The 26,560-nt window shown below is 37.8% G+C and overlaps 2 protein-coding genes across 8 annotated transcripts in view; one reads left to right on the forward strand and one right to left on the reverse strand.

Moving 5' to 3' along the window:
* The first annotated feature begins 30 nt into the window (after positions 1-30).
* ribc1 (RIB43A domain with coiled-coils 1) lies at positions 31-9,909 on the forward strand. 4 transcript variants are annotated; one of them, XM_022676937.2, is made up of 9 exons: positions 31-119; positions 1,510-1,720; positions 2,473-2,693; positions 3,618-3,732; positions 4,074-4,192; positions 5,566-5,805; positions 6,934-7,100; positions 7,639-7,693; positions 8,216-9,909. In XM_022676937.2, the coding sequence occupies exons 2-8, from the start codon at positions 1,522-1,524 to the stop codon at positions 7,673-7,675; spliced, it is 1,098 nt and encodes a 365-aa protein (XP_022532658.2). In that variant the 5' UTR covers positions 31-119; positions 1,510-1,521; the 3' UTR covers positions 7,676-7,693; positions 8,216-9,909. The 4 variants fall into 4 exon arrangements, with proteins under 4 accessions (XP_022532658.2, XP_022532657.2, XP_015460676.3 ...); XM_022676936.2 differs by having other exon boundaries at positions 6,867-7,100; positions 8,216-8,342; XM_015605190.3 differs by lacking the exon at positions 7,639-7,693 and having other exon boundaries at positions 6,867-7,100.
* The window catches only part of l1cama (L1 cell adhesion molecule, paralog a), a 125,505-nt gene continuing 107,784 nt past the window's right edge, over positions 8,840-26,560 (reverse strand). For 2 of the 4 annotated variants that reach the window (XM_022676935.2, XM_022676931.2), the window contains 8 exons: positions 25,098-25,220; positions 23,185-23,358; positions 21,880-21,993; positions 21,445-21,594; positions 19,014-19,145; positions 18,035-18,107; positions 17,882-17,893; positions 8,840-16,697 (listed from right to left, as the gene is read on the reverse strand). In XM_022676935.2, coding sequence (XP_022532656.2) covers positions 16,442-16,697; positions 17,882-17,893; positions 18,035-18,107; positions 19,014-19,145; positions 21,445-21,594; positions 21,880-21,993; positions 23,185-23,358; positions 25,098-25,220 — 1,034 coding nt within the window. In that variant the 3' untranslated portion in view covers positions 8,840-16,441. The remainder of the gene's footprint in view (positions 16,698-17,881; positions 17,894-18,034; positions 18,108-19,013; positions 19,146-21,444; positions 21,595-21,879; positions 21,994-23,184; positions 23,359-25,097; positions 25,221-26,560) is intronic. The other 2 variants (XM_022676933.2, XM_022676934.2) reach the window with 2 other exon arrangements.

The raw sequence follows: 26,560 nt of genomic DNA on the forward strand, positions 1-26,560 counted from the left end.
AGTGCAGCCGCCTGTGGCTGTACTGCGCATGTCAGGTTACTATAGCAACGCAAACGCACAAACAGATCCGCAGAGAAAGACCGTCGTGAAATGCAGTGACTGATATTAAACTTTCTCAGGTAATATTTTATTTCATATCAAATCTTGTCAGTTTTTATCTATTAAAGCTGTTTAACACATATTCAGACACTAGCGAAACTATATTAAAATGACTGGGGTCTAGTACACATAGCTCTGGAAAAAAATAAAGAAACCACTTTAGTTTCTGAATCAGTTTCTCTAATTTTGCTATTTATAGGTTTATGTTTGAGTAAAATGAATATTATTGTTTTATCCTATAAACTACAGACAACGTTTTTCCCAAATTCCAAATAAAAATATTGTCATTTAGAGCATTTATTTGCAGAAAGTGAGAAATGGCTGAAACAACAAAAAAGATGCAGAGCTTTCAGACCTTAAATAATGCGAAGAAAAGTTCATACTTATAAAGTTTTAAGAGTTCAGAAATCAAACCGTGTTTTTAAATTACAGTTTTCATGCATCTTGGCATGTTCTCCTCCATCAGTCTTACACACTGCTTTTGGATAACTCCTGGTGCAAAAATTAAAATTAGGGGGACGAGTCTTAGGGATTTTAAAGCACCGTTTATTATTTGATGGTACATATTGATACAACAAAATGCTACAATTCGTCACAATATCAATATACTACCCAAGCTCTAGACTATAGAGACTATATTTGTTCAAATAAGGTAAAAATCAGAGAAGCTAAGGGAGTTTAGAGTGCCTAAGTTTCAATACAATTATATATATATGACGACACATATTGAAACGATACGATCAAAATACTATGATTGCATATATGTCGATATATTGTCCCAGCCCTAGACTACAATATATTAGTTAAAATGTTAAATATTAGTTAAAAATCATTTTATTTGGCTTTATTTTAGTTAAATGCATTCTCAAACATAACCCTAGTTTAAATAAGCAAAATCAATGATCTTCCTAAATCCAATTCATTTATTTTAAACATATTAACTTTTATTCATTATTTGTAATTGTTTCTCCTTTTCATGTAATAACCTGTAAACAAGATATGTCCCACAATAATTTGTTCACACACTCCTTATTGCCAAAAGTATTCGTTTGCCCTCCCAAATAACTGAGCTCAGTGAACTCCAGCACTGTGGTACCATGATAGGATGCAGCACCTGTGCAACAAGTCCAGTTGTGAAATTTCCTCACTACTAAATATTCCACAGCCAACTGTCAGTGATATTAAAACAAAGTGCAAGCCACAATGCAGGCAAGCAGATACTTTTGGCAATATAGTGTACATACACTGTACAGTCAGTCACTGTAGTCATTCATAGCAACCACCAGAGATACCAGCCATACCAACCCAAATTAATAATATGAATTTACTGTATGAATGTTTTATAGAGTATAATAGTACTGAGTTTGAGAGTGTGTAACTGTGCTGATGGAGATGTTGTCTCGTGCTCAGAGTGGCTGAAAGATGTTTAAGCTGGACATGCCTGTGGACTCCCGCGTGGTACAGGCCGTGGAGCGACGGCGAGCTGCAGAGGCTGCTCGTCACGAGCGTATCTTCAGCACGAGAAGTCGAGTGATAGGCGTGGACACGATCGTGCTCGAGCAGCAGATCGCGGAGCGGCGGAACCGGGAGGAGGTGGAGAAGCAGCAGGACCTAGAGCTGGGTAAAAACAAGAGAGCTACAGAGCCCCTAGGGTGGCATCATGTGAACAAAAATTAAAATGCGTGGCCACGACTTGGGAACGAGATCCTAATATGAGGCCACAAATTATTAACACGTGGGAACGAGATAATGAAGCCGTGGAGACAAATTACTGTCCCCATGACTTAATTATTTAGTTCCCACACCATAATAAGTCATCCCCATGACTTAATGAAGCATGGGAACAAGGTTCTAATGCATGGTCACGACTTATTAACGAGTAGGAACAAGATATTAAAGCCATGGGGACCAATTACGTCCCCATGACTTTATTATTTAGTTCCCACACCTTAATAATTCATCCTCATGACTTATTAAAGCATGGGAATGAGATCCTTATGTGTGGCCACATTCCTACTCTTTAATAAGTTGTCCCTACGCATTACGGTCTCATTCTTACTCTTTAATAAGTCGTCCCCACAATTTAATTATCTTGTTTTCACAGTTTCACTTGTTGTAGCCACATATTAGGATCTCGTGCCCATGCTTTAATAAGTTGTGACTATGCATTAGGGTCTCATTCCTTATTCTTCATTTCTCCCATACATTTTGCCCACAATTTAATGATTTTTTTTCCATGCTTTAATAAGTTGTGGCCACACATTATTATTATTTTTTTACATGATGTCACGTTAGGGGCTCTGCAGAGCGCTGATTAGCTAAACAACATGTGAGTACAGTGAGGTGTTGGCTGATCATCTCCCTGTTTTACAGATACACTGCGGGTCTCTATAGACCACATGGTTCTGGAGCAGGTAAAGGAAGAGGAACAGAGAAGAAGAGAGCTGGCGGAGGAGCTTCAGCAGTACCGGGCATTATGCCAGCGCCCTGAGGACTCTCGAGATGCAGATATTAACTATAAACACCAGGGGGCGCCATCTGTCTACTTACCATCTGAAGAGTCACTTGGCCCCGCCAGTATGCAGGTTTTTCAGGTACACTTGGTTAGAATGGTTTAAATGGTGCTCCATCCAGTATGGATGGTGGATCCAGTACTTTCATCCTGACCTCACTAATACATTTTTCACTGAATGCAATCCAATCCTTGCAGCAATGCTCTACAATATAATAGAAAGCCTTAATTGGAAAATAGAGACTTTCTGCAGTCAGTTGCTACAGGCTTCCAAGTTTTATGTGGCCTTCAGATCAGCTCAAGAACAGTAGAGCATAGAGACCTTCATCCAATGGCTAAGCAGCTCTATCCAAGCCTCACATCACCAAATGCAATGCAGATGAGTGGATACTTTTTGCATTTAGAATGCAGGCAAATCCTTGCAGCAATGCTCTACAATCTAATAGAAAGCCCTAATTAAACAGGAGAGACAGTTACTCCAACAAAAGCAGGATAAAATCTTTTAATGTTCTCAATTTCTGAAGAAACATTAATTGAGCTAGTGTCCCAGTACTTTTGTCTATATAGTGTATCTGATCTTATGCTTGCTAATATCCTTTAGTTGATAATTTAAACTGGTTTAATGTTTGTTCTCCATCAAACTGTGAATCTCCCCCATTGGTAGAGACCTGCTAATACCAAGGTTTCCTCCGAAAGGATATTTTGTAATGGAATTTGTCCCCCTTTGTTGGATTAACAGTCTATGCTGTTTTTTAGTAAGACTTTACGCTTAGTTGTTAGAACATTGCTTTAAGGATTTGCTTGCATTCAGCCACAAGATCATCAGCAAGCTGACTAACCCTTTATTACAATTTTAATAAACTATAAGGATAATACTTTTTTCATTTAAACAGCTATTACACAGTGGGATTAAAATGTGGAATTTTAATTTTAAAGTTTAATTGAGCTTTTGTATTTGAAGAGTCAGTACACTCAGTACACACAGTTTCTGCTTGTGTGTGTTCAGGGAGAAGGAATTGGGGAGGAGGAAAAGAAGAGGTTTCAAATGGAGCTGAATGAGAGAACATTCCGAGCTCAAAGAGAAGAGCGGGACAGGCAAGAGAAAGAGAAGAAACATAAAGGTGAAAATAACCCAACACACAAACAAACACACACACACACACACACACACACACACACACACACACACACACTCCATCAGAGTTTCAAAATATTTGGCCTATGAACTTTTACTGCCCTTATATCCCTGTATTTGTAAGGTATCATACCTTTTTGGGATACACAATATGTCACCTTACAAAAATATTTACATTTTATAATGAAAAGTTTCCTCATAGTAGGACCGGCTGTATTATTCCAGTACTTTTGCTGATAGGTCTTATACAGGGATTTGGAGATTTATTGTGGTATCTTAAGCATGTAGTGTAAGCTGTGAGTTTTGTGTGTTTGTGTGTGTTTGCAGATATGCTGAGAGACATGGAATTGATGCAGCGAAACCTTATAGATGTTCAGCTGGATGCGCTGGAGGAAGAGTGCAAACGGGCAGCCCGTATGGCCCTCAAAAGCTACAATCAGGCACAGGTAGAGAGAAAGAAAAAACAGTAGAAAGAGAGAAAGAAGTGATTTACCTCATCTGTAGCTTGTGATCTCACTAAATGTATTATTAGAGCTGTCTAGCACCTGGATTTACATGACTGACAGATCTAGTAATATAAAAGAAAACACAAAAACACAAAATATCACTGAAGCCAAAATGTATAAAAAAGAAAAATGATGTTTCAATCCTCCATTATTTTAGCATGTACACAACAAGGGCCTGTTGTTACCTGTTTTCCCACAACCCTATACTCCACACAAGATATAAATCTTTATATAAATCTTCCCACTATAATTGAAGAAACCTTAAATAATGCCCACTACCATGATTAGGAGCAGCTTTAAAAAAAAAAAACTTAATAGAGAGACTTAACTCTTTACATCCATTTACAGTCTTTTTATGGTGGTAATGTTTGGGGGGGGGGGGGTTATCATAAGGGTAATGACCATCAATGTTGTGTTTACACTGTGCGTAAACAATAGGAAAGATATTAATAAAGCAGTACCGAAAACAAGCTTACAGTTTTGCGGTATTTAATAAAAGCAAAAACATGTTTTTTTATTAGCTTATTACACATTTAGCTTATTATGCGTTCTATCTTGATATTCCAACTTTTGGTTCTAGCGTAAAAATCTTTTTTTTATTTTTTTTTTAGGCCTTTTCTATTCATTTTTTATGTACAAATTTCTTGGATATAAAACCTTATAGTGAGAAGGATGTACAAAGGTTACATTTAGAAAGAAAGTAAGAGAGACAGAAACAGAGAAACAGAATGAATGTGTTGGTCAGGAAAAAATGCTAAAAACCAAAATTAAAGGAAAGATAAAGGTTAAGAGATATAAAGAGAAAAAAAAGAGTGTGAGAGAGGGAGAAACAAAGGTAGAAGCAGTACAAGTGATACAGAAAATACAGTAGAAAAAAAGTGAGGAATACAGAAATAGAGGGAGTTCCAGAGAGTGTCGAGAGAGATGAAGGGAGGTTGTGAAAGGTAGAAAGATAGAGTACCTGAGATAAAGTGCTTCTTTTGAAGCTTTGAACACAGTCTTTAAACAGCAGACTCTGATCTGAGTGTGTTTATCTTGCAGCTCATTAATAATGTTAAATGTTTACTTGTTTGCTGAGTGACAGACAGGTTACCCACATGTTGGCATGAGCTGCAGAGGCTGTTCCACATTATTCCCCCCTTTACTAAATCAGCCTGTTAGACCCTCAGCCTCTCTCTGTCCCTCAGGGTCACTTATGGTCGATAGCTTCAGACCCTCCAAGGTCACCATAAATCTCTGTGAGGTTTCAGACCCCAGCAGAGCCCTGAATCCCCTCTGCTCTGACAGCTCTGACCCCCAGTGACATGTTGCAGGTGGATGAGAGACGGGAGAGAGAGAGACAGGAGAAGCTGAGACAGGAGGGCGAGGGGATGAAGGAGGTGTGGCACATGGTGACCTCCGACCTGCTGACGGAGAGTCCTGAGGCCGCAGCCAGAGAAGGTGAGAGGTCAGCAGAGGCTCCTCGAGTGCTGCCGGATCGCTGGAAGGGGATGAGCCCCAAGCAGCTCAGCGCTATCTACAGGCAGAGAGAGGAACAGCGAGCTGAGAAAGAGGTGAGAAACCAGGTTGAAAAAGTCTGAAAACTTTCCAGTTTTGAATTAATATCTCCCGACAGTTCTGTGAGTCAATTAAGGCCTGACAGTTTTAGTTTTTAGTAGGGATTAATGGAATACTTGGCAACTGCTATTATATGTATATATGTTTGTTAGCCCAAATTCAGAATAAAAATATTGTCATTTAGAGCATTTATTTGCAGAAAATGAGAAATGGCTGAAATAACAAAAAAGATGCAGAGCCTTTAGATTTCAAATAATGCAAAGAAAACCAGTACTTATTCATAAAGTTTTAAGAGTTCAGAAATCAATATTTGTTGGAATAACCCTGTTTTTTAATCACAGTTTTCATGCATCTTGGCATGTTCTCCTCCACCAGTCTTACACACTGCTTTCGGATGACATTTTGTCACTCCTATTGCAAAAAAATCAAGCAGTTCAGCTTGGTTTGATGGCTTGTAATCATCCATCTTCCTCTTGATTATATTCCAGAGGTTTTTAATTTGGTCATCATTTTCTAACATCATTTTTAATCACTCATCATTTTTAAGTGGTCTCTTATTTTTTTCAGAGCTGTAAGTGAAGAGACCAAATCATTTATACAGAACATTTACTTTTTTCAATCCAGAAGATGTTAAGCTCAATGAAGGCAGTCTGAGACACTTGGTCTGGAAGCAGCTTCACTATATGAGAGGCAGAGTTTGGCTTTCTTCTGCACAAACTGACTTAATTTTGGCTTTATTTCTATAGAATGCAAGGAAATGTAAACTATAGTGCCCATGTCTTCTACAGTCATTATACTGTAAAGCACTTGGGTTTTTAAAATTCATTGTGCTCACATTCTAGCTTATTTACTTTACTATTTATATAGCAAGTGGCGCTGGATTTAGGCCTTCCCAACAATAAACTCTAATCTCTCTCTCTGGGGCTATCAGGGAAATGCTGTTGCTTATTGAAAGCCAACACAAAGAGAACGAGGAGGGTTCTTCACACACTTGCCCTTTGTAATCAACCACTGTTTTGGTTTTGGGTTGATTTGATTTGTTAATCTGCTCTCACAGAATCAGTGGCCTGTCTGTGCTGTTGGCACTGGCATCTCTCTGTCTCTCTGTTCCCTGCTCTCTGCAGGCACAGAGACAGCTGGAGAAGCAAAGGGAGCTAGCATGGGGTTTACAGCAGCTGGAGGAGGCGAGAGAGCAGGTGGAGGAGGAGAGGAGACTGAGGGAGATGGAGAGAGAGAGGAGACTACAGCTGGACAAGTACAACCAGCAGCTGGCCCAGGAGCAGCAGATACAGTAGGAGCACCACACCTTCATTACCACTCAGCAGCAGGGAATAAATGAGCCTCACCTTACTGGCCAACATCATTCTTAGAGCTTTATGAGATCCAGCTTCTCTCATACATTTTTGCTCTGTTATCCTGCATGCATCAATGGTTCAACACATTTTGTTATATGTTGTGCAATAACAGATCTTGTGCTCATAAAAAGTTATGGTTAGAAATTAAAACTCAGATAACCATTGTCTCCTACAGTTACAAGTTCTATAAAAGGCATTAATTGAGTGTTTATGTTGTTGTTGTTTAATATAGTAGTAAGTGTAGTGAGTAGTAAATACCGGTATGTAATTTGGTAGGGTTGAAAAATTGCTCAGATGCTGTTTCACAATCCTGTTTTATTTTACCTAAAATTAAATTACACTGATTTTGCTTCAACTAAGTGTGCTTTTGGAAAAGCTCTGCTTTTATTGGCTAAATTATTTTATTGGCTTTATCTAGTAGGCTTTATGTTCATTTTAGGGGTGTATTTTAAGACTCAAGAATTGCGTTTGCAGGTTTAGAAGATACAGCAGTGTAGGCCAAGGCAGATAATTAATCAAGTCAAGTCAGGTAAAGTAGTTTTATTGTGAATACTGCATATGTACAGGACATACAGAGGATTGACATTGCATTACTCTCCTACCCAAAGTAATCTAGTAGTATTTAACCTACAGTAATAAGAGTAATAGTAATTAACCAACTCATTAATCAAAACCATTAATCAATTTTTTAAATAAACCAAATTAATCTTGCTTATATTAGTTTGAAAGATTATGTGTTTGTTGTTCATATTTTTTTTATATAATTAAGCAATAACACACGAGAGGGAGTGCTATAACGTGTAATATTGGCACTGCTGTGCTGATCTACATTGAGCTACATTGAGCTTCGGTTACAGTGCATTACCGGCTGATAACGGCACTCATAGAACACCTCTTAGCCAATCACATTGCACAATCAGAACTAACTGTGGTATAATTTAAGATGTCTAAAGCAACTATGCTCTAATATAGCTTTAAAAAGGCAAGCCAATAGAGTATGTACCAGTTAATAAGTGATTAACACTTGCATTATTCTCTCTTTTTTTTGCAGCCAGCAGTACCTCAACAAGCAGATTTACACCAACCGGCCCACTGCCCGCTACTTCAGCCAGTTCAACACAAGCTCACGCTAGAAGACTCCATTCCTTATTAGACATCTCTGTCTGTTTAACATTTTATATTTTATACTAGTCTGTGAGTTCGTTTGGTATGATTTACACTTTAGAAACTATCATACACTCAAGAAGAAATAACTGAGCCCAGACGTGACAGATTGCGATGCTATTCTTAGGGAAGGTTTTGTGGTAGGGGTGTTAAAAGGAGTGTTGATAGACCTTTCAACAGCAAGCCACACATTTTTAATTAAAGGTAAAATGAAGATGTGGCTGCCCATGATATAGTATCTTGGTGTTTAAGGGAAGAAGTTTAGATGGCAGCAGCATGTGGATGAGCATTTCCCTGATTAAAAAAAGAGTGCATTCGATTGTGTGTTCAGAAATGTAGGGCCACTGGTTGCAGAGCCACGTTAACCTATGTTTTTGACAATAAATGTATTATATAAGGACTATTACTGATAGCAACTCAAAGATAGCAACATTCTGTTCTTGGATGACAGATAGATAGACACCACAACACCTCACAGACGACTTTCACAACAACTCTAGAGCAGTAGGTGTAGATTGTTCCATGGACTTTATTTTTGAAGCATTTACATACAGTGGCTGATTCATGATTCACATACAGCATCATTGTCCAGTTCAACCCCACTGTTACAGACCCACCCCCAAATAAGTCCCTCATTCCCTTTCCCACTTTACCACCGACATGCCATTCACCCCATGGCACAGAGAAACACAATGGATTAGGGACATGTCTGTTCATCATGAAGTGATGCGACTCCCTCACATTCCTTTCATTCTGATCCACTGCCTTTTCTTTTTTTATTCTTGGTATATTAATTGGATTTCCTTAATTTCTGTACTGTTTGATTTGATTTTGAGTCATAAACAGGGAGCACATGACATAAGAGACTATTTTAGTCAAGTGATGCATACGCCTGAACCTGTCGAGTACTGAGTCTACAGAAGCTGAAGCCAGATTTAAGATAAGTTTAAATATTTGTAAGAATAGTAAAACTGATACGATGATATACTGACTGAGCCATGCTGTGCCCACAAAAGTGTTGGAGAAGCTTTAGAGAATGCTGAACAAATGCCATATAGGCTAAATCTTCTAGAAAAGCTGGGATTTTCCATTTAAAATGCTACTCTACAAGCTTACGATGCGTTGTTGTGGTTTATGGGTTTGTTTTACATTATACAGTACATTTCTCTAATATGCTCACCTTAAGATTAAGCCCATTTTAAGCCTGTATTTAACCCTTCAGTGGCAGTAAACAAACACACTCACACTTGTGATTAGGGCGGCTACGTCAGAACCTGCAGGGAATTGGGGGGTTGAATCTGTTCTGGGGTTTGATCCAGTGACCTTCTGGTCTCAGGCCCACTTCTCTAACCTTTAGGCCAATGCTGCCCCCCACAGCTAAAACACATAATTAAAAATCTTCATTTAAGTGTGACCTTTCATATACATGTCATAAATATGGGAAGTTCGCATTAGGTTGAATAATATTTAAGTCAGCACAGTAAAGCTTTTCCATATCAAATGGGATTAATAATTGATTTATCAGTACATCCAAATCTGACATTTCTCAACTTGTTATAATTGAATACTATGTGTTATTAAAATTCAGATCTTTCAGTGCATTGCTTGTAGAAAAAAAGTGTTCTCTGTTGAAATCTGCTAAAAAATGACTTTTAAAACTGCTAATATTGATATAAGTATCATAATATTAATCAACTAGTTTTAATATGGAAAGAAAATCATTGACATTGCTCATTTTTCTTTTTTCCATTGTACGTTTGTGGGCATAGAATGGCAAGGTCAGTGTGGCTACACTGCAAAAAAAAACTCTGACAATAAACTGACAATAAGTAACTGACTACAAAGGATCTATTGAGTTAACTCAGCTTTAGTTCAGTATAAAGATCTCCTAACTGTCCTAACATATTTTTTACTTCTAAATCTCAATTTGAGTAAAATGTTTAGTCTGTGGCTTTAAATATGATGTCGTATTTTTAGGCTTCTGACAATGGATAAATGTAGTGCTAATGGGATTAGAATGTGTCTTAATAAGCAGGCAGTTAGACAGTTGTACCACTTTATAGTTATGCAAACATGTAGATTCTCTATTCAAGAAAGAATAAAACAGTAACTTTATCTTTATCTACATCAGATCTGTGTATTTATGTGGGGTAATTTCATGGATCTTGGGTGGCCCTACAGTCTAACTGCTGCTTACTAACTGTGAGGAGTTCATAACCCATAAGAAGTTCAGCAAGAAACTCAGCAAGGCCCAAGCACTTTTACAGAGTGTGGAAATGCCTTGTAATAGAAGATGTTCTATTCTGCAGATGTGAATGTTTTAAGGCTGAATTAAAAATATATATTGATAACCAAACAGAGAAGGTAAAAGATGGTAAGTTAACTCAACAAACGCTCTGTAATTAGTTACTGTATCATTTCAAGCTCATTATTTTACATTGCAGAATGCAGCCACCCAGCATCCTGTGACAGATCTACCTTTAATCTTCTCTATCTGAAAAGCAAGAAGCAGTATAGTGAATATCTGTAAGCTGACTCTACCTCTCTCTAAGGCCAACGCATGCTCAGACGCTAACAGAACACAGATGTCTAGCAGCAGCTCGGTTGAATATTGACATAGTTCACATCACTATTATTCCTCCTGTATGAAAATAGACTTCTAAGAGAATTATGTCCTGAGTGTGTCTCTACAGCATAAACAAGGGAGGCCGACACCGAGCACCATTAAAACCAGCAATTCCAGCCTACTGCACCTCTCAAACACACATATACACACACACACACACATAAATATATCTCTCCCGGAGGACTCGGCTCACTGCAGGCAGCGTGGAAATGCTGGTTTGAATGACTTGGAGTCAGCACATTGCAGATTCTCCCTGCGTGTGTATACTGTACATGCACTGTACAAACAAGACTAGAGCATCTTCTCACACTGCTTCTGCAGACATAGCTTTGCAACAGATACACACAATACTGCAACTCTACGCAAACAGCTAACAGATGGAAATTCTATTTTTTTTCACGCCGCGAGGAAAGTCATCTTGTTTGGATTCTCAGTTTAAAGGTCAATGGCTAGTGATGTTTTATTTCCTGCTCCTATTTTACATTATATATCTGTAATAACTGTGTAGTTACACATGAACAGACCATGTAACAACTAGAACTAGTGAGTGAGCACTAGTGATAGATTTATTCACTGTTAGAGATGAATTACAGTATGACAGTAGTGCAGTTTGTACACTCAATAAGTTGACCCAAAATAGTTGTTGCATTAGCAAGTTCATACAGTATAACTACAGTTACACATATGTTATAACACACATATAACCATGCAGGAGATAACATAATGCCCAGCTAAATTACAGCTACTGAAGTTCCCTAAAGTTTATACCTATGTATTTGTACACAAGCTGTACTACTGTAATGTCTTTGTAATTGTTATTATCACCAGTAAAATCACTGTCTTTTCCTGGACTGTCAATTAATGTGTAATAACACAGTTATAACAGACACTTAATATAAATTAAGTGCACCTATTTTCCTTTTTTACAAAAAAGTTTTCTCATGTTTTTTGGGTTTTTGTGATTAAGATATTATCAAAGAATGGTTTGTTAATTTTTTTTTATCATTTTTGAAAACTATTCACTAGTTATCTAGAACAGTTATATCACAACTAACATTTTATGCCAAAAGTTCAAAGCTTAAGAATTATAACATCGACAACTGTAAAACCAAGACCGAGGTATTCAACGAGACATTTTTCACTGTTTTTAAAAAATCCCATAACAAAACAATCATTTGGGTTTTATTTACATTCAAATAAAAACAGAGAGGCCTTTTTTTTCGTCTCCAGCTTTCTCTCAATTCCTTCTCGATTACAGGACTGGCCTTACAGCTTCTTTTAGCATTCGTCTCATAATGCTCATAATCTTTTCATTTAATTCCACGTAACACTGCTTAGCAAAACGCAAAACATACCACACAGCCAAAGAGGAACAAATGCTATTTGGTATACTGGCACGGAATCGATGTTCCTACCCCAACAAAGCATACATTCTCTGTGTAAGAAGACACAAACCGCAATAAATACACATATGATTGTGTTTTACAGAACTGAAACAAATTCGCTTAAACTGTGCATGTGTGTGTGTGTGTATTTTTGTTGTGTTTACAGGAAATGTACCAAATATTGGAAACCACACATGGAATACTCACATTCAATAGCCATTTTATCTGGTTTACCTATATATATATTTGTAATGTGAAAAATCTGCATGAATTTATTTTTATTTTATTTTTATATGTTTAGGTACGTTGCCTCTGTTACAGTTTTGCCAGGCTGTCGATGCTGGCTAATGACAATAGCACTAAATGCATGAAACACAATCTTTTGTCCATTCGCATTCACGTCATACGCCTACAAATTGGATCTGTACCCAATTCAGGACCACATATGTTAAATAAGTTTCTCAAATCTGATTTGAAGAGATTGGATTTGACATGTCCATCTGTGTCACATTAAGGCAAAAAATCTGATTTGATTCACTTTAGCCTGGTAATGTGAACATAGCCTTTGTAGATTTACAATATACACATATTTTATTAGCCCAATGGAAAGGGACCACCAGAGTGAGTAAACCTTCGAGCAAATCCATAGAATTTCTTCACAAACATTGTAAGAAAAACCTTATATGTAAGGTTTAAAGATGATGTAAAGGTTCTTTACAAATTTAAAAGTTCTTCACACAAACCTCTCTTAAGGTCACTGCTGGTTTGACAGTGGTCCACCAACCAAACCCTACAGTCAGCAATGAGCATGTGGTTAAAACAGACCACTGGTGAAGAACTAGAGGACTGAAACACATTACAAGTATAAAAACTGGTCCAGAAGTCAAATAAATTGGGGTCAGTGATGATGGGGTCAGTGTGCTGTAACAGGCTACAGTCAGGCCAAAGTACACCTTTATACATTCTTAAAAATATAGGTGCTATAGTGGGTTCTTTGGGTTCTTTTATGCCACAGAATAACCAAATTTGGTTATGGGATTAACAGTAAAAAGAACCCTCACTTGATGTAAAGGTTCTTCCCCAATTCACACATACACATCTCTATTACCAACATGGTTCTTCTAAGCCATAGAGGAACCAAAGATCCCTTTAGCTTGGGAGGAGAACTCAGAGGTTGTTGGGGTGGAGTTAATGGCAGCTTTGCGGTATAATGGTTGAAGTCAAGACCTCCTGTGAGGACAGATAAATAAAAAAGAGGAGGAGTTTGATGGGTCAGGGGTGTGGACCATCTCCCAAAATTAAAAGTTATTCCAGAACTCCAATTAAGCAACAATTTTTAAGCCTGTACAGATGGTGTTTCTGATAAAATGGCCAAAACGTATGGGTATTTTATGTGCTGTTTCCATTTGGTACATCCCCTGCATGTGTGTGTGTTCATGTGTGTGGTGTGTGTGTGTTCATGTGTGTGTTGTGGTGTACTCTTACAACCCTATCAAACTCATCAAAACTACCTCATACCCTTTCACACATCTGACGTGTGTATTCATATGGCTTTACACCAACAGGACTGCAAGAGAGGATTTGTCAGTACACATTTTAATACACTACAATAAAGTACAATAAAAAGAGACAAACACATAGAAAAATGAGGAACGTTGAACCTGAAGACGGTGGGGAGGTGAGACAGGAGAGAAATGGCAAGCGTTTGCGGCAATATCTGTAACGCAGACAGGCACGGGGGGACCGATGGAGATGACAGCGCTCTAATACTGTAAATGGCTAAATGCTAGATGCGACTATGTACAGCTCGATATAAAGCACCTCATCTCAACGTATCATTGCATCTTATATATATTTACAGTATGTAGATTGGCTATGGAGTACAGTATATGGATTGGCTGGATGTGTATTGAACTCAAGAACAAACCACACATATACACAGAACGGAAGAGAACATGATGCATGACATCGTCGATAAAAAAATTATAATAATTAAAACAGAAATCAAAAGTTACACATGGGTCAAGACAATGAAATGGCGAACCACACAACTATATATATAATAAATAGCTACATCAATGCAATCCATACGCAGCACGTGCTGTGCATATGCTTGCATGATGCACTGATCAGGATTTTAAGGCCCTCAATTCTCCCTGCTCTTCTCCTTCTCTACTGCCCACTATCTTCTGTATTTGGCATTAACCGTGGGGTGTCTGCACGTCCTGGTGTTTCAATCGTCACATAAAAGTCATTTGTGTCAACTGAACAAAGAACAGCGCACTGAACTGACCTGATTCTAATGTGTACGTTGGTTTTACATTAAATGGATAGACCCAAAATGAGAAAAAAATTGATTTAATTTGATTTTGGATCATAATTGTTTGTTCATCCATTATAAATCGTTCACAAAATGTAAAGGAGATCTAGTTTGTTTAAACAAAGAAGAAAATTTGAAAAAATGGTTTTAAAGTGACAAGAGACGATATATTTATTAAATTATTGCAAAAAGTAGGACAAAAAATGGCAAAAAAAGTGTTGATGTAATTCTGTCCTGTTGTATCACAAATTGTACCATGTTTTCAGTATTTGAAAAACCAATCTCCTTACACTGTAAATAAAATAATTGACCTAAAAAGTAAAACGTTCTCCTAAATCATATTTCTTATTTCTACGATGCAGTTTATTCAGCACTCTTACAATAATTACCCATGGACCTGAATTAAAGCCTGATAATGGAATCTGAACTCCTCAGTAGGCAGTTAGACAGTCATGCCACCTTAAAGCTGTGGAGCAATGTACATACTGTATCTATGTTCAAGAAAGAACACAGAGCTCCAGAGTGGCCCTACAGTCTAACTGCTGCTCGTCAAGTGTGAGAAAATCATAAGTTCAAATTTCAGGGCTCAGTGCTCTATAGTTATAAACCCCCCCAATGTGGGAATGTTATGTTATAGTCGGATTCATAACCTGCTGATGGGAATGAACAGTAAACAGATTTAAGGAATTTCAGTTGCAGAATCTTACTATAGTTTTTGAGTTGATTTGTGTTGGAAAATGTCTGACTAAACTAATTTAACATAAAACATAAAAACAATCCATAACCAATTACCTGATATCTTATCTTATGTTGGCTTGACTATATTTTTTAAGTGCAGAAATAGTCAATTAAAATGAAGACAATATTCTTTTTTGGAGACAGATAAGAGTTTTTTTACTTGAAGCAAATATATATTTTATTCTCTTAATCAAAGGGTTCTTTGATTAAGAGGAAGAAGAACCATTTTTGTAATTGAGGCGTGTGCATGAAGAACCTTTAAATTAGCAAAACTAAAAAAGTTTACACTTCCACTTCTTTAAACACTTTGGTGGTTCTTTATACACACATTCCTTTTACAAAAAAAATATTTACAGAAATTAAAAAGTACTTTGGTACTTTGATTTTTATTATATGAGTGCATCTAACCTAATGTACACATTTAAATCAGGTTAATTCGTTGCACTGTTTCTGTTTGTTCATTGTTCTGTAGGTATGTTTTACAGGTGTAAAACCTGGGATGCCGTTTGCTATCACTGGAGGTTATCTACTGAATACACTACTATTGCAAAAGTACCTGTAAACAGTTAACTTGGCAGTCCTAAATCAAATGGATGTCAGTCTGTACTGAAAAAGAGTGATACACTGAATTTATTTACATTTACATACATTAACACCTGAATAATCATATATGATTATATATAATAATCAGATATTCTCTCCGTCTCTCAGTCGGCTCCCTCACTGCTGGCAGTAACTGTGAGGATATAGCTTATATCCTATTAGAGTGTCAATGTGAAGGAAATTCAGTGTATCAGTCTTTTTTCTGTGTAGTCTTGTCTAGTCTGGTGTTTCCCTCTGGCTATGCTCCAAGTGCACAGGTTGGTCTGAGTGTGTCTAAAGTCAGTCCCAGCAGTGTATCTGGTGTATGGTTACTTGGCATCAGGTTTCAGTGTTTGTGTTCACACTGCACTGTGCGTATTGATTGTTTGGTCAGTCACTTAGATATGAGTTAAGTGGGCACGTGTGTGAATCCGGCTGTGACCCGAGGCCTACCCTGCCCCGCTAGTCTAGCACAGCGGCGGAGTTGGGCAGGCCGTGGGAGGTGGAGCCGACGGAGACGGGGGTGAGGAAGGAGCTGTCCTGGGGATCCGCCTCGGGCTCGTCTCTGGCTCCGCTGTACTGACTGGCCAGAGACTCGTCCATGATCACTTCCGTCTGTACACTGTTGCTGTTCCCGTAGTCCAGAGCTCCATCACTACACAGCTTACTATCCTCACACAGAGACGGCTGACTCGCCGTCCGCTTCTCTTCATTATCACTGCTCAAACACAGACAGAGAGAGAGAGAGAGAGAGAGAGAGAGAGAGACAGGGTAAGAGATAAGACAGCATGGGAGAGAGTGTCCATAAAAGAAATTAGCACAAGAGCGAGACCACTAGAATGAAGGTGAAAGAGAAATGTACTAGAAGGAGAAGGAAAGAAAGGGGTTGAAATACAATACATTTGAACGTGAAAAAAGGACAGGGAGGAAAAAAAGATAAAGACAGAGATAGAGGTACACAGAGAAAGACAGAAGGAGATGGACACAGAAAAAAAGAGGAATACAGGGAGAGGTAGAAAGAAGGACACAAAGAAAGATAATGGCAGACAAAGATAGACAGATGATGACAGAGACAGAGGGGCAGGGACAAGAAAGAAAGAGACACAGGAGGACAGATATAGATTCACAGAGAGACAGAGAAAGATAAACTGAGACATAGGTAGACAAAGAATGAGAGAGAAATCTAAAGAGGTAAACAGAAAGAAATGAGTCAGGAAGAGACAGAGATAAAGGGAGGTATAGAAAGACAAAGTGAGACAGACTGAAGACAAATAGGTAGAAGACAGACCATAATATAGAGACAGAAGAAGACGAAGAGAGACACAGACAGAGAGATAAGACAGAGCAAAAGACAGTACAGAGCAAGATACTTACTCAGTAGAAGACATAGTGAGATAAAGAGAGAAAGAGAGATAGAGGGAGAGACAAAAAAATAAAAAAATGAAAAGAAACAGACAGAGAGAGTGATAGAATAAGACATGTAGACTGACACAATACAAAGAGAGATAGACAGAAAGACAAATAAAAACAGAGATGGCCATAAGAAGACAGTAATAGAGATCCACAAATGCAGACAACAGAAGAAAAATAGACCAATCAGAGAGAGAGAGAGAGAGAGAGAGAGAGAGAGAGAGAGAGAGAGAGAGATACAGACAGAGAAATAACCAAAGAGAGACACAGACAGGAAGACAGAGAGATAATAATATACACAGGAAGACAAATGAACACAAAAAAGAGAGAGAAAATGGGTAGAAATATTTCTGATAGTTCTCAGATTGCAGTAAAATGATGAGGGAAGGGCAGAGGGGAGTAGCTGAGAGGAGGATGGTGGTGAAGTCAGTGCTGCTTTGGGAGGAAGAGGAAGCAGGTGCATGCTCCTAAAACCGACACTGCAAATCATACCTCTCTAGAGATCTGGTAAGCATGGGGAGAAACATCAGGAGAGAGAGAGGGAGAGGGAGAGCGTGAGAAACAAAAAGAAACTGCAGGATTTTACAGCTTTCGGGTTTGTGCTTCAGCATAGCGATTAGCGATCTGTATCTCATAAGAACACACCTGTACTCGCCAAACGTCTCGTCCTTCATCGGCCGGACCTCCGAGTCCACCTGACCCTCCTCCTTCTCTTTAACTGAGAGAGAGAACAAACTTATCATACACTTTAATCACACAGATACTAACTCTACTGCTCCACTGAGTACAGCATACAATACACAGTCTATACCAGGGGTGTCCAAACTACGGCCCGCGGGCCATTTGCAGCTGTTTTATTTTTTGGAATGGCCCGCGAGGTATTTTAAAAACAAAATGAACGTTTTTCTGCTATCAAGCAGATTTTTATAATGTGAGATTTAAAGTTTGAACGCTAGGTGTCGCTATCACATAAACCCAATTTAAAATGCACTTCATCTCCTTTCTTTCATTCATTATGCCTACATTAATATTCCTGAGCTTTTGGGAGAACATGGCAGCTCCAAAGAAACGGAAAATAGCAAATGCAGAAGATTTCAGGCATGTTGGGAAAATGACTGTTTTTTACAGAGTTTAGTGGGAAGTGTGTATTAATTGTGTTTAATTTGTCAGGAATCAGTGATGAAGGAGTATAATATTAAGAGACATTAGAGACAAAGTAGTATATTTCATTATTTGTTTTATTACAGAATCTGTGGCCCGTGACTGCACAAATATTTCTCCTTTAAGCCCCCAACAAAAAAAGTTTGGACACCCCTGGTATATACAGTACAGACCTTTCCAGTCCACTCTTACTAAAAACAGGACTGGACTAAAGAAACGATCCAGTCTTTTTGTAGGCAACTCATTTTAAACTTAACATAAACTATTTAGAAACTAAACATGCCCTGTCTCTTTAATTACATTAGAGATATTTCACATACTGTATCACTTCTCTCAATTAATAAATGATTATATCTACTTTTGTGAAAATCTGCTCAGATTTATGCAGAAATATAGAAAATTCTAAAGGGTTCACAAACTTTCAAGCATCTGTACATTATCCTGTAATCGTCAGTCATCATACCTGAGTACTTGCCGCCCTTGCTTCGTTTAATAAAGCACAGAATGAGCAGTATGAGCAACAACAGCACGAGGGCACTGATGAGCCCAATGAACCAGCCTTCAGTAGCAAATCCATTCTTCACTTCCATCGCTTCTGTGGGCAGAGAAGAGTGGTAACAGACTGAATTCATGAGCATTAAAGCACAAAATAATTATAAAAAAATCTAAACTTTCTCATTGAGCTCTTTTTATATTTTTAAATTTAAATTTGCATGAAATATTTAATAAAATCCCATCATGGTGTGGAATAATTTTGGACCAATAGGTAAATAATTACAGAAAATAAATCCTGAACCATTAATGAACACATAAAAGGCTTTTTCCTTTCTCCTGTTTAGAGAGAATTAAAAGATTTGATTAAAAGATTTGCAACAAAAAAAAACAAAACATGATCTATAACTGATTGTAAAAAACAATACATGTGAGTTGTGTGCTATTACATATAAGATATTGGCACTGGTCTTCTGTTGTAAGCACAAGGACACAAGGCTTGGATTACACAAATCATGCATATTTCTGATTGGCTGAATTAATTTTGAATCTTTAACCACATATTGTACCCTACCTGCCTACCTAGCAAAACTATTGCTCTGTTTTCAGTCCACTGTGTCTGTGTATGGCCAGGATTTTAAAGGCATATTAAGTATTATTAATAATGTAGTCTTTTAAGTGTATAGTTTAAAATTGCTAAATTGTGAGGGGTCAGAACGAACTGTAGTATAGTTGTTAGTAGAGCCCCACAGCTGTCTTATAGCCAAATCTGGGATCTTGCATATTCTTTTGAATACTGTTTAAAATCGACTAAAACCTGACTACTGTGCAGGTGTGATGGATCACAGTATAAACCAATAGGGTGTCACAATGGAATATGTTTATATTTCTATACTATCAACCACAAACAGATTCACTGATGGAGAGATTTTCTGGGTATGGTTTTTTTAAGGAAACAAGCGAAAAAAATAGGAGTAATGAGGCTATTTTTTAAGATGTAAGCAGTAGAAAGTTCAAATAAGGAGTAAGGAGAAGGAACTAAAAAGTTGGCTAAAAATAATTATTCCAGTGAAGTATATATAACTAACATTTCTACCTAAGTAAGGTAATAAAGTGTTTGTACTTTGTTACAAAAACTGGATTTCCCAAATAGTCCCCAACAATACAGCACACCTTAATCTAACATAAGTTCTATCTAGGCCCCATGTGAAGTGCACAACCCAGATGGAGCCCATGTTTAACCCCTCCTGGTGCCATCACTGACCCTGTTGGGGTTCATCACTGATATAGAGTACATATGTGGGACCAACATGAAACCTGTGGATAAAACTTTCTGTTCCACAGGCCTCACACGGGCATGTTACCTGGGATAACAGGGGTATAACTGCTAGTTTGATTACTCAATAATATGCCTTCAGACACACTCAGACACACCCTCAATCTTTAAATCTAAGCTTAAAACATTTCCATTCTCACTACAATTTTCTTCCTCTTACAGCTTATCCAGCAAATATAAACCCTGTCCTAATCATCAGCTTTCTCTTTCTCTCCCCATATCCTGAGCTGCTGCTGCCAAGTGCCCATCCCACTCCAGCAGAGTTTTATAAAACCATTCTAACCCCTTTTTCTTCCCTCCCCTCTCTGTTCTCTCTCTCTATCTCTCTCACATGTGCTGAGATGCCCGGCTGGTCTGCCTGGATCTGTCCGTTTGTGGTTCCAGCTTTCAGGAATCAGCCCTGTCCTTCTACTCATCAGAATTATTACACAACCCTTCTAACTCCTGCTTTTTGTTTCTCTTCCTTTCCTTTCTGTTTTCTCTATCTATCTCTTTTACATGTCTGGAGATGCCCTGTTCCTGATGTTCCCAGCCTGGCTCTCCACTGCCCGCTGTGTTGTACTCCGGCTCTGCAGCCCTGCACTGATTAACATAAACACACTCAGTATCTGTTTCTGTATTAGCCATAGCCATAGTTTGTGCCCATCACATTCTTATATTCATAAATTAGTACCTGTTATATTAGCCATAGTTCACATTAATTCTCTGTACTGTTTTTGTTCTGTTATTTGTTTGTTATTTGTTTGTACTGAGCGGGTCAGCTCGAGTAGGATGGGTTCCTCTGACTGAGTTGTGGTTCCTTCCAAGGTTTCTTCCTCTTAAAGGGAGTTTTTCCTTGCCACTGTGTCACCATAAAATTGGCATCTCTGTGGTGCTGCTCATAGGAGGCGTGGACCTGTTTTTCACTGTAAAGCTGCTTTGTGACAACCTTTGTTGTAAAAAGCGCTATATAAATAAAATTGAATTGAATTGAATTGAATTCATTCTGCATCACCCAATAAGATGTCAGGTTTTATAGGATGTACATGTGTCTATGTGTCTATGTGTGTGAGTCTGAACAGGCTACCTGCCCCCTCTGTCAGTATTTCGATCTCTTTGAAGGTGACGTTGCTGAAGACGAGGTGCAGGCGGTACTGGGAGCCGGGCTGTAGGCCCCGCAGGGTGTAGAAGGACTGAGAGGTGTTCACTTTCTCTGACTGCTTCCAGCTTCCACGATCTGAGCAACAAAAACACAAAAAATAACATAAAAAAAAATAAGACTGAGTTTAACACAACACAAATAATATGGATATACTTAACATTTCCTCAGAGACAGTGTCCAGAAGACACAATGCATCCCATCAGCACTTAAGAGTTTTAAAGGTCATTAATGTAACTATCCAGTAAACATCACGTGATCTACAGTACACTGATCTGTGCTGTTCCACCTCCATCAGGAAGTCATTCAATATGAATGAGCAAAATATAACAATCCCATTAACTGTTTCAGCTCAGCACTTACCGTTCTTCTTCAGGTAATTAATGTGGAAGGCCACGTTTCTCTGTCTCTCATGAGTGACCCAGGTAAAGTTAACTGATGTCTCTCCAGCAAAAAAGCTGATGTTATGGGGTGGAGCTGTTAACAGACAAAAACAAACCCACACATATACATTAGGACGGATACAATAAGCGGTACCACTTTAAAATAAGACTACCTTTATAAAGGGTTTATAAATGGTTTACAATTAGTTTATTAACGGTTACTAATTAGGTTGTAAATGCCTTAAAATCATTCATAATCAGTTATAACAAATACGTAGAAAAGACAACAATAACCTGTTGTTTGCCAAATAATGAACCCACAGCCATCTATATGGTTCCCCTTTCTACATATGTGTTATAACTGATTATTAATGACTTTTAAGGCATTTACAACCTAATTAGTAACCATTAATAAACTAATTGCAAACCATTTATAAACCCTTTATAAGTTGAACATTCAGCACCAGTCAAAAGTTGAGATGTCTTTTCTTATTTAATGCGTTTTCTTTCTTTTTTTTACATAATCTTTAACATTGTAAATTTAATACTAAAGACATTAAAGCTGTACAATAATGCATGCAGAATTATTTAGTAGAAAAAACAGAATATGTTTTATACTTTAGATTCTTCTAAGTCGCACATTTATCTTTAAGGACAGATCTGCACACTCTTGGTATTTTAATCTCAGGGTCTTCATGAGGGAGAGTCACCTGGAATAGTTTTCTCAGCATCTTGAAGGAGTTCCTGGATGTGCTGAACAATAGTTTCTGCTTTTTCTTTCACGCTATGAAGCTCCAGCTCATCCCAAATCATCTCAAATCCCCATCTCAGTTCATCAGGTTTAGATCAGGGGATTAACGTGGAGGACAAACACTTTTTTTTTTACTGTTTGCTACATAATTTTATTTGTGACCCTTATTGTTTCCATGACTTTAATATTAAAATATGTAATATTAATAAATATATAAGAAAAATATTGAAGGAGAAGGTGTGTTCAAACTAGTGACTGGTACTGTGCTTAACTAAACAGTAAAAAAATAACAAATATAATTTTCTAAAGGTATAAAATACAATATTTTAAACATGCATGTTAGTGCTGCTCTGTGGGAACTGTGATGACCGCTCACGCTGCACTGTGCACGCAAGGTGGCAGAGTGCAGGACAAAACATTCAGATTAAAGCCTAGCTTGGAGCTGCTATGCTAACAAAGGCAATAAGTCTGGTCCAGCTAAAAGCTAAAGACATAAACCCCCCACAAACTCCAACAGCTTCTAAGGATGCATACCTCCATCCAGCGTGGTTGCTCCCTCTTTAACAATGGGCATACCACTTCCCACATTAGTGCGCCCCCGCAGGTCAAAGCGGTACCGGCTGCGCGAGTCCAGCTTTTTAAGGGTCAGCTGAGTTTTCTTGGGGTCGTCAATCTTCTCCACCTGCATGGGCTTATCGGTGTTATCTACTGCAGAGAGAGAGATAGAAAGAGAGAGAGAGAGAGAGAGAGAGAGAGAGAAAGAGAGAGAGAAAAAGAACAAATTTAGATAGATTCTTTACCTGAACTGCCCCTATAAAACTACTACAATTAAATAGGTAAATACTTATTGCACCGTAGTATTTGTAATGATTTATACCATTGTATTTTATTCTTATTACTATTAGTAGTAATTCTAAGTGCTATTATTTGTTATTAACTTCAAAATGATAATTAACTATTAATTACAAATGTAATAAAATATTTTCAGTAATTAGTTTTAATGTTTGTCTGCATGCCAACATTATTATTGAAACAGTCATTGTCACGTTCTGGTCCTGTTCTGTGTCTTTCCTAGTCCCTTCTGTCTGTTTATTTTCATCTGTATTCCCCTACATGACTGTAACCTGTAGCTCCGCCCCCTCGTTACCCGTCCCCAGGTGTCTCCCATTTCCTTTTTCCTTGCTTGTGCATTTATACCCCAGCGTTTCCTGTTTCTTTTGTTGGTTGTAGTACGTCTTACATTAGTCAGGTTAAGTGTTTTCTTTGTTTTAGATATTCCCTTTGCACTTTGTGTTTCTTATTTTTTTTTTGTTTATTTTTGTATTTAGTTATGTTTTATAATAAATCACTCGCATTTGAGTCTGCTCTCTGCGTGCTCTCTTTGCTCCTGCTTCACAATCTGACAGGCATGACAATAAAGCCAAACTGAACTGAATTAAGAATAAAAAAAGAACAGAAAAAGAATGAAAGGTTTGATAAGAGAAACAGAAAGAGAAAAGGAAGGTGAGTAGGAAGGAAATGTAAAGCAGAAAGTCTGGAAGGTTTGTCTGAGGTAAACCTGTGAAACTGTGTTCTGTTCTCTGTAGAAACGCTGCCACATCAATCACTGATTAGTGGGGCTAATTTCTGTCAGTGTGAGATGAATGGACTAATTACTAATTCATGGTATTCAGCAGAAGAAGCCTTCCTGTAATATTTAATGCTAAAGCAGTGGAAACTAACCTATATATCCAATATTGCAGCTTCTTATCTGATTCTTAAAAGTCATGGTTGTTGCCGACAATAAGAAAAGGATGCTCTAATTTGGTAGACATTGTTTCTCTACTCATAAATAAGTAAAAGAAGTAGAGACAGAAACTTTTACTCTTTTAAAAAGTGCACTGGAATGAGAACATTATATATTTTTTTACATATAGTTTAACAATAAATGTGAGAGTGCAAAAAACATATGTATAAAATGTAACTTTTATGGACAACAAAAAAATTAACCCATGTCTTCTCATGTATACTTATTGCAAAACATAATGTAAGCTAGGCTGGGCTAGGCCAGATGTCTCCTGTGATCTGTTACATGGATGTAAACCAGTCAACGAAAGGAGTCTTTCATTAACCCGAGTACAAAGTAAAACAAAAAACAGTCTTTAGTTCTGGTTATCAGGGTTGTGAATAGGCCTGTAATTCCGCATTTGAGATATTTTTTTTAATCCCAAAGTCACATACTTACTATTTATTCATTACACACCTTAAACACTAAATAAATGCATTATATGCCGAATTTGATTCACTTTTGCATTTGTGTTTGTAAGTAGAAAATGAGATTTTATTATTTTATTATCATCCAAATTTGATTTGTATTCCTGTTCTGTGGATTTTTAAGCAAATGAAAAAGTAGAAAGTTTAGATTCATATACAGGTCCAGGCTCATTGGTGTAAGTGTGCAGACGTACGCTGCTGGTACTGCAGTAAATATCCGATGAGTATTCCGTTGGGTTTAGCAGGTGGGGTCCACTGCAGAGTCATCTCGGTCTCTGAGGGGCTGATCAGCTCCAGAGAGGTGGGCGGACCAGGAACTGTTAGGAGGAGAAAAGAAAGACAATATAAGTCAGGGTTCCTGCAGTGTTTGTAGAGCTTAATCATAATGTATTAAAATAAAATAAGATAATACTTCATTAGTCCCACAGTGGGGAAATGAACAGTATTACCGGAGCGAAGAGATTTACATCAGATGTACAGATGTACATTACACCAAGGTACAAAGAGGTAACAAACTAGAATAAAAATGTAAAAATAATTTTAAGAATATTTACATAAAATGCACACAAGGGAACTGTATGTTACACAATGTTACACTATGCTTACAGGAGCATTAAAAGATTCAATTCTGCATCATATTTTGTAAATAATTACAGCTCTCTTACTACCCTCTGTCATAATATTTCTTTAATTTGTGTCTGCTGCTGCTGTTTTTTGTGTTTTTTTTTTTTTAGTTTGAAGCATAAAGGGAACAGGACAAGCCTAATCTGGAGAAATGTTCAGAGCTCCTCCCCTTTCAGGACCTGGAAAAACATTCTGCTCAGAACCTCCATTTGTTTACTAGCTTCTTGTGACAGTTTTTTTATTTATCTTTGAGGGAAAAGAAGTGCTATTTGTTTTAACTATCTTATCTTTTCTCCTGTTTTGCTAGCAGCAGGGCTGGCGCTAGTCATTTGGCTGTCCTACAGAGGCCCACATTTCCTCAGAGTTCATGTTACCAAGAACTGTTATCCATTCAGCACTTTTTTATGAAAAGTATCACCTGTAGCATTAAAGTTTTTGATGGGCCGTTAAACGGCACAGATGGATGCGTCCCAAAACGCATACCAGTTTAAAACCACACCCCCTTGTAGTGCTCTTGCCCTATGGTACTGCATGTTGTTGATGTTACCAGAAAGTGCAGTTTGAGGGGCAGTGCAGGGTGTAGGGAGTGATTTAAGAGGGGTCTGTAAAAACTACTATATGAAGTGCACTGAGTGAGAAGCAGATGAACTAAACATGACAGAAAATTTGAGGATTTGCTATAAACATTGCGGTTGTGGGTTGTAAAAATTGTTTTGGTGCCCCAGAAGCCCTGGCTAAGCAATGACCCTGATTATGATGATGATTTTTTTATGACCCTGTTTATGATGAAAAGCTATGGCAATTGAAGTAATTCCAAAATCGATTAGGGGGGCAATTAAAAAAGTTACTTTAGAGAGACACATTTTGGATATATACTCTTAAAGCCATGTATGTTCCAGGTTTGAATGAAGATAATGACTTTACTCTGGATAATTCTTCACTTTTTTATTTTGTGTATTTCCCTTGTGAATGCTTATGGATGGCATAGCCTTCTCTACTCCCAGTGCATTATCTCGTTTTCAGACTACTGTAC

Source organism: Astyanax mexicanus, chromosome 13 (assembly GCF_023375975.1).
Source record: "Astyanax mexicanus isolate ESR-SI-001 chromosome 13, AstMex3_surface, whole genome shotgun sequence".
Taxonomy (NCBI): domain Eukaryota; kingdom Metazoa; phylum Chordata; class Actinopteri; order Characiformes; family Acestrorhamphidae; genus Astyanax; species Astyanax mexicanus.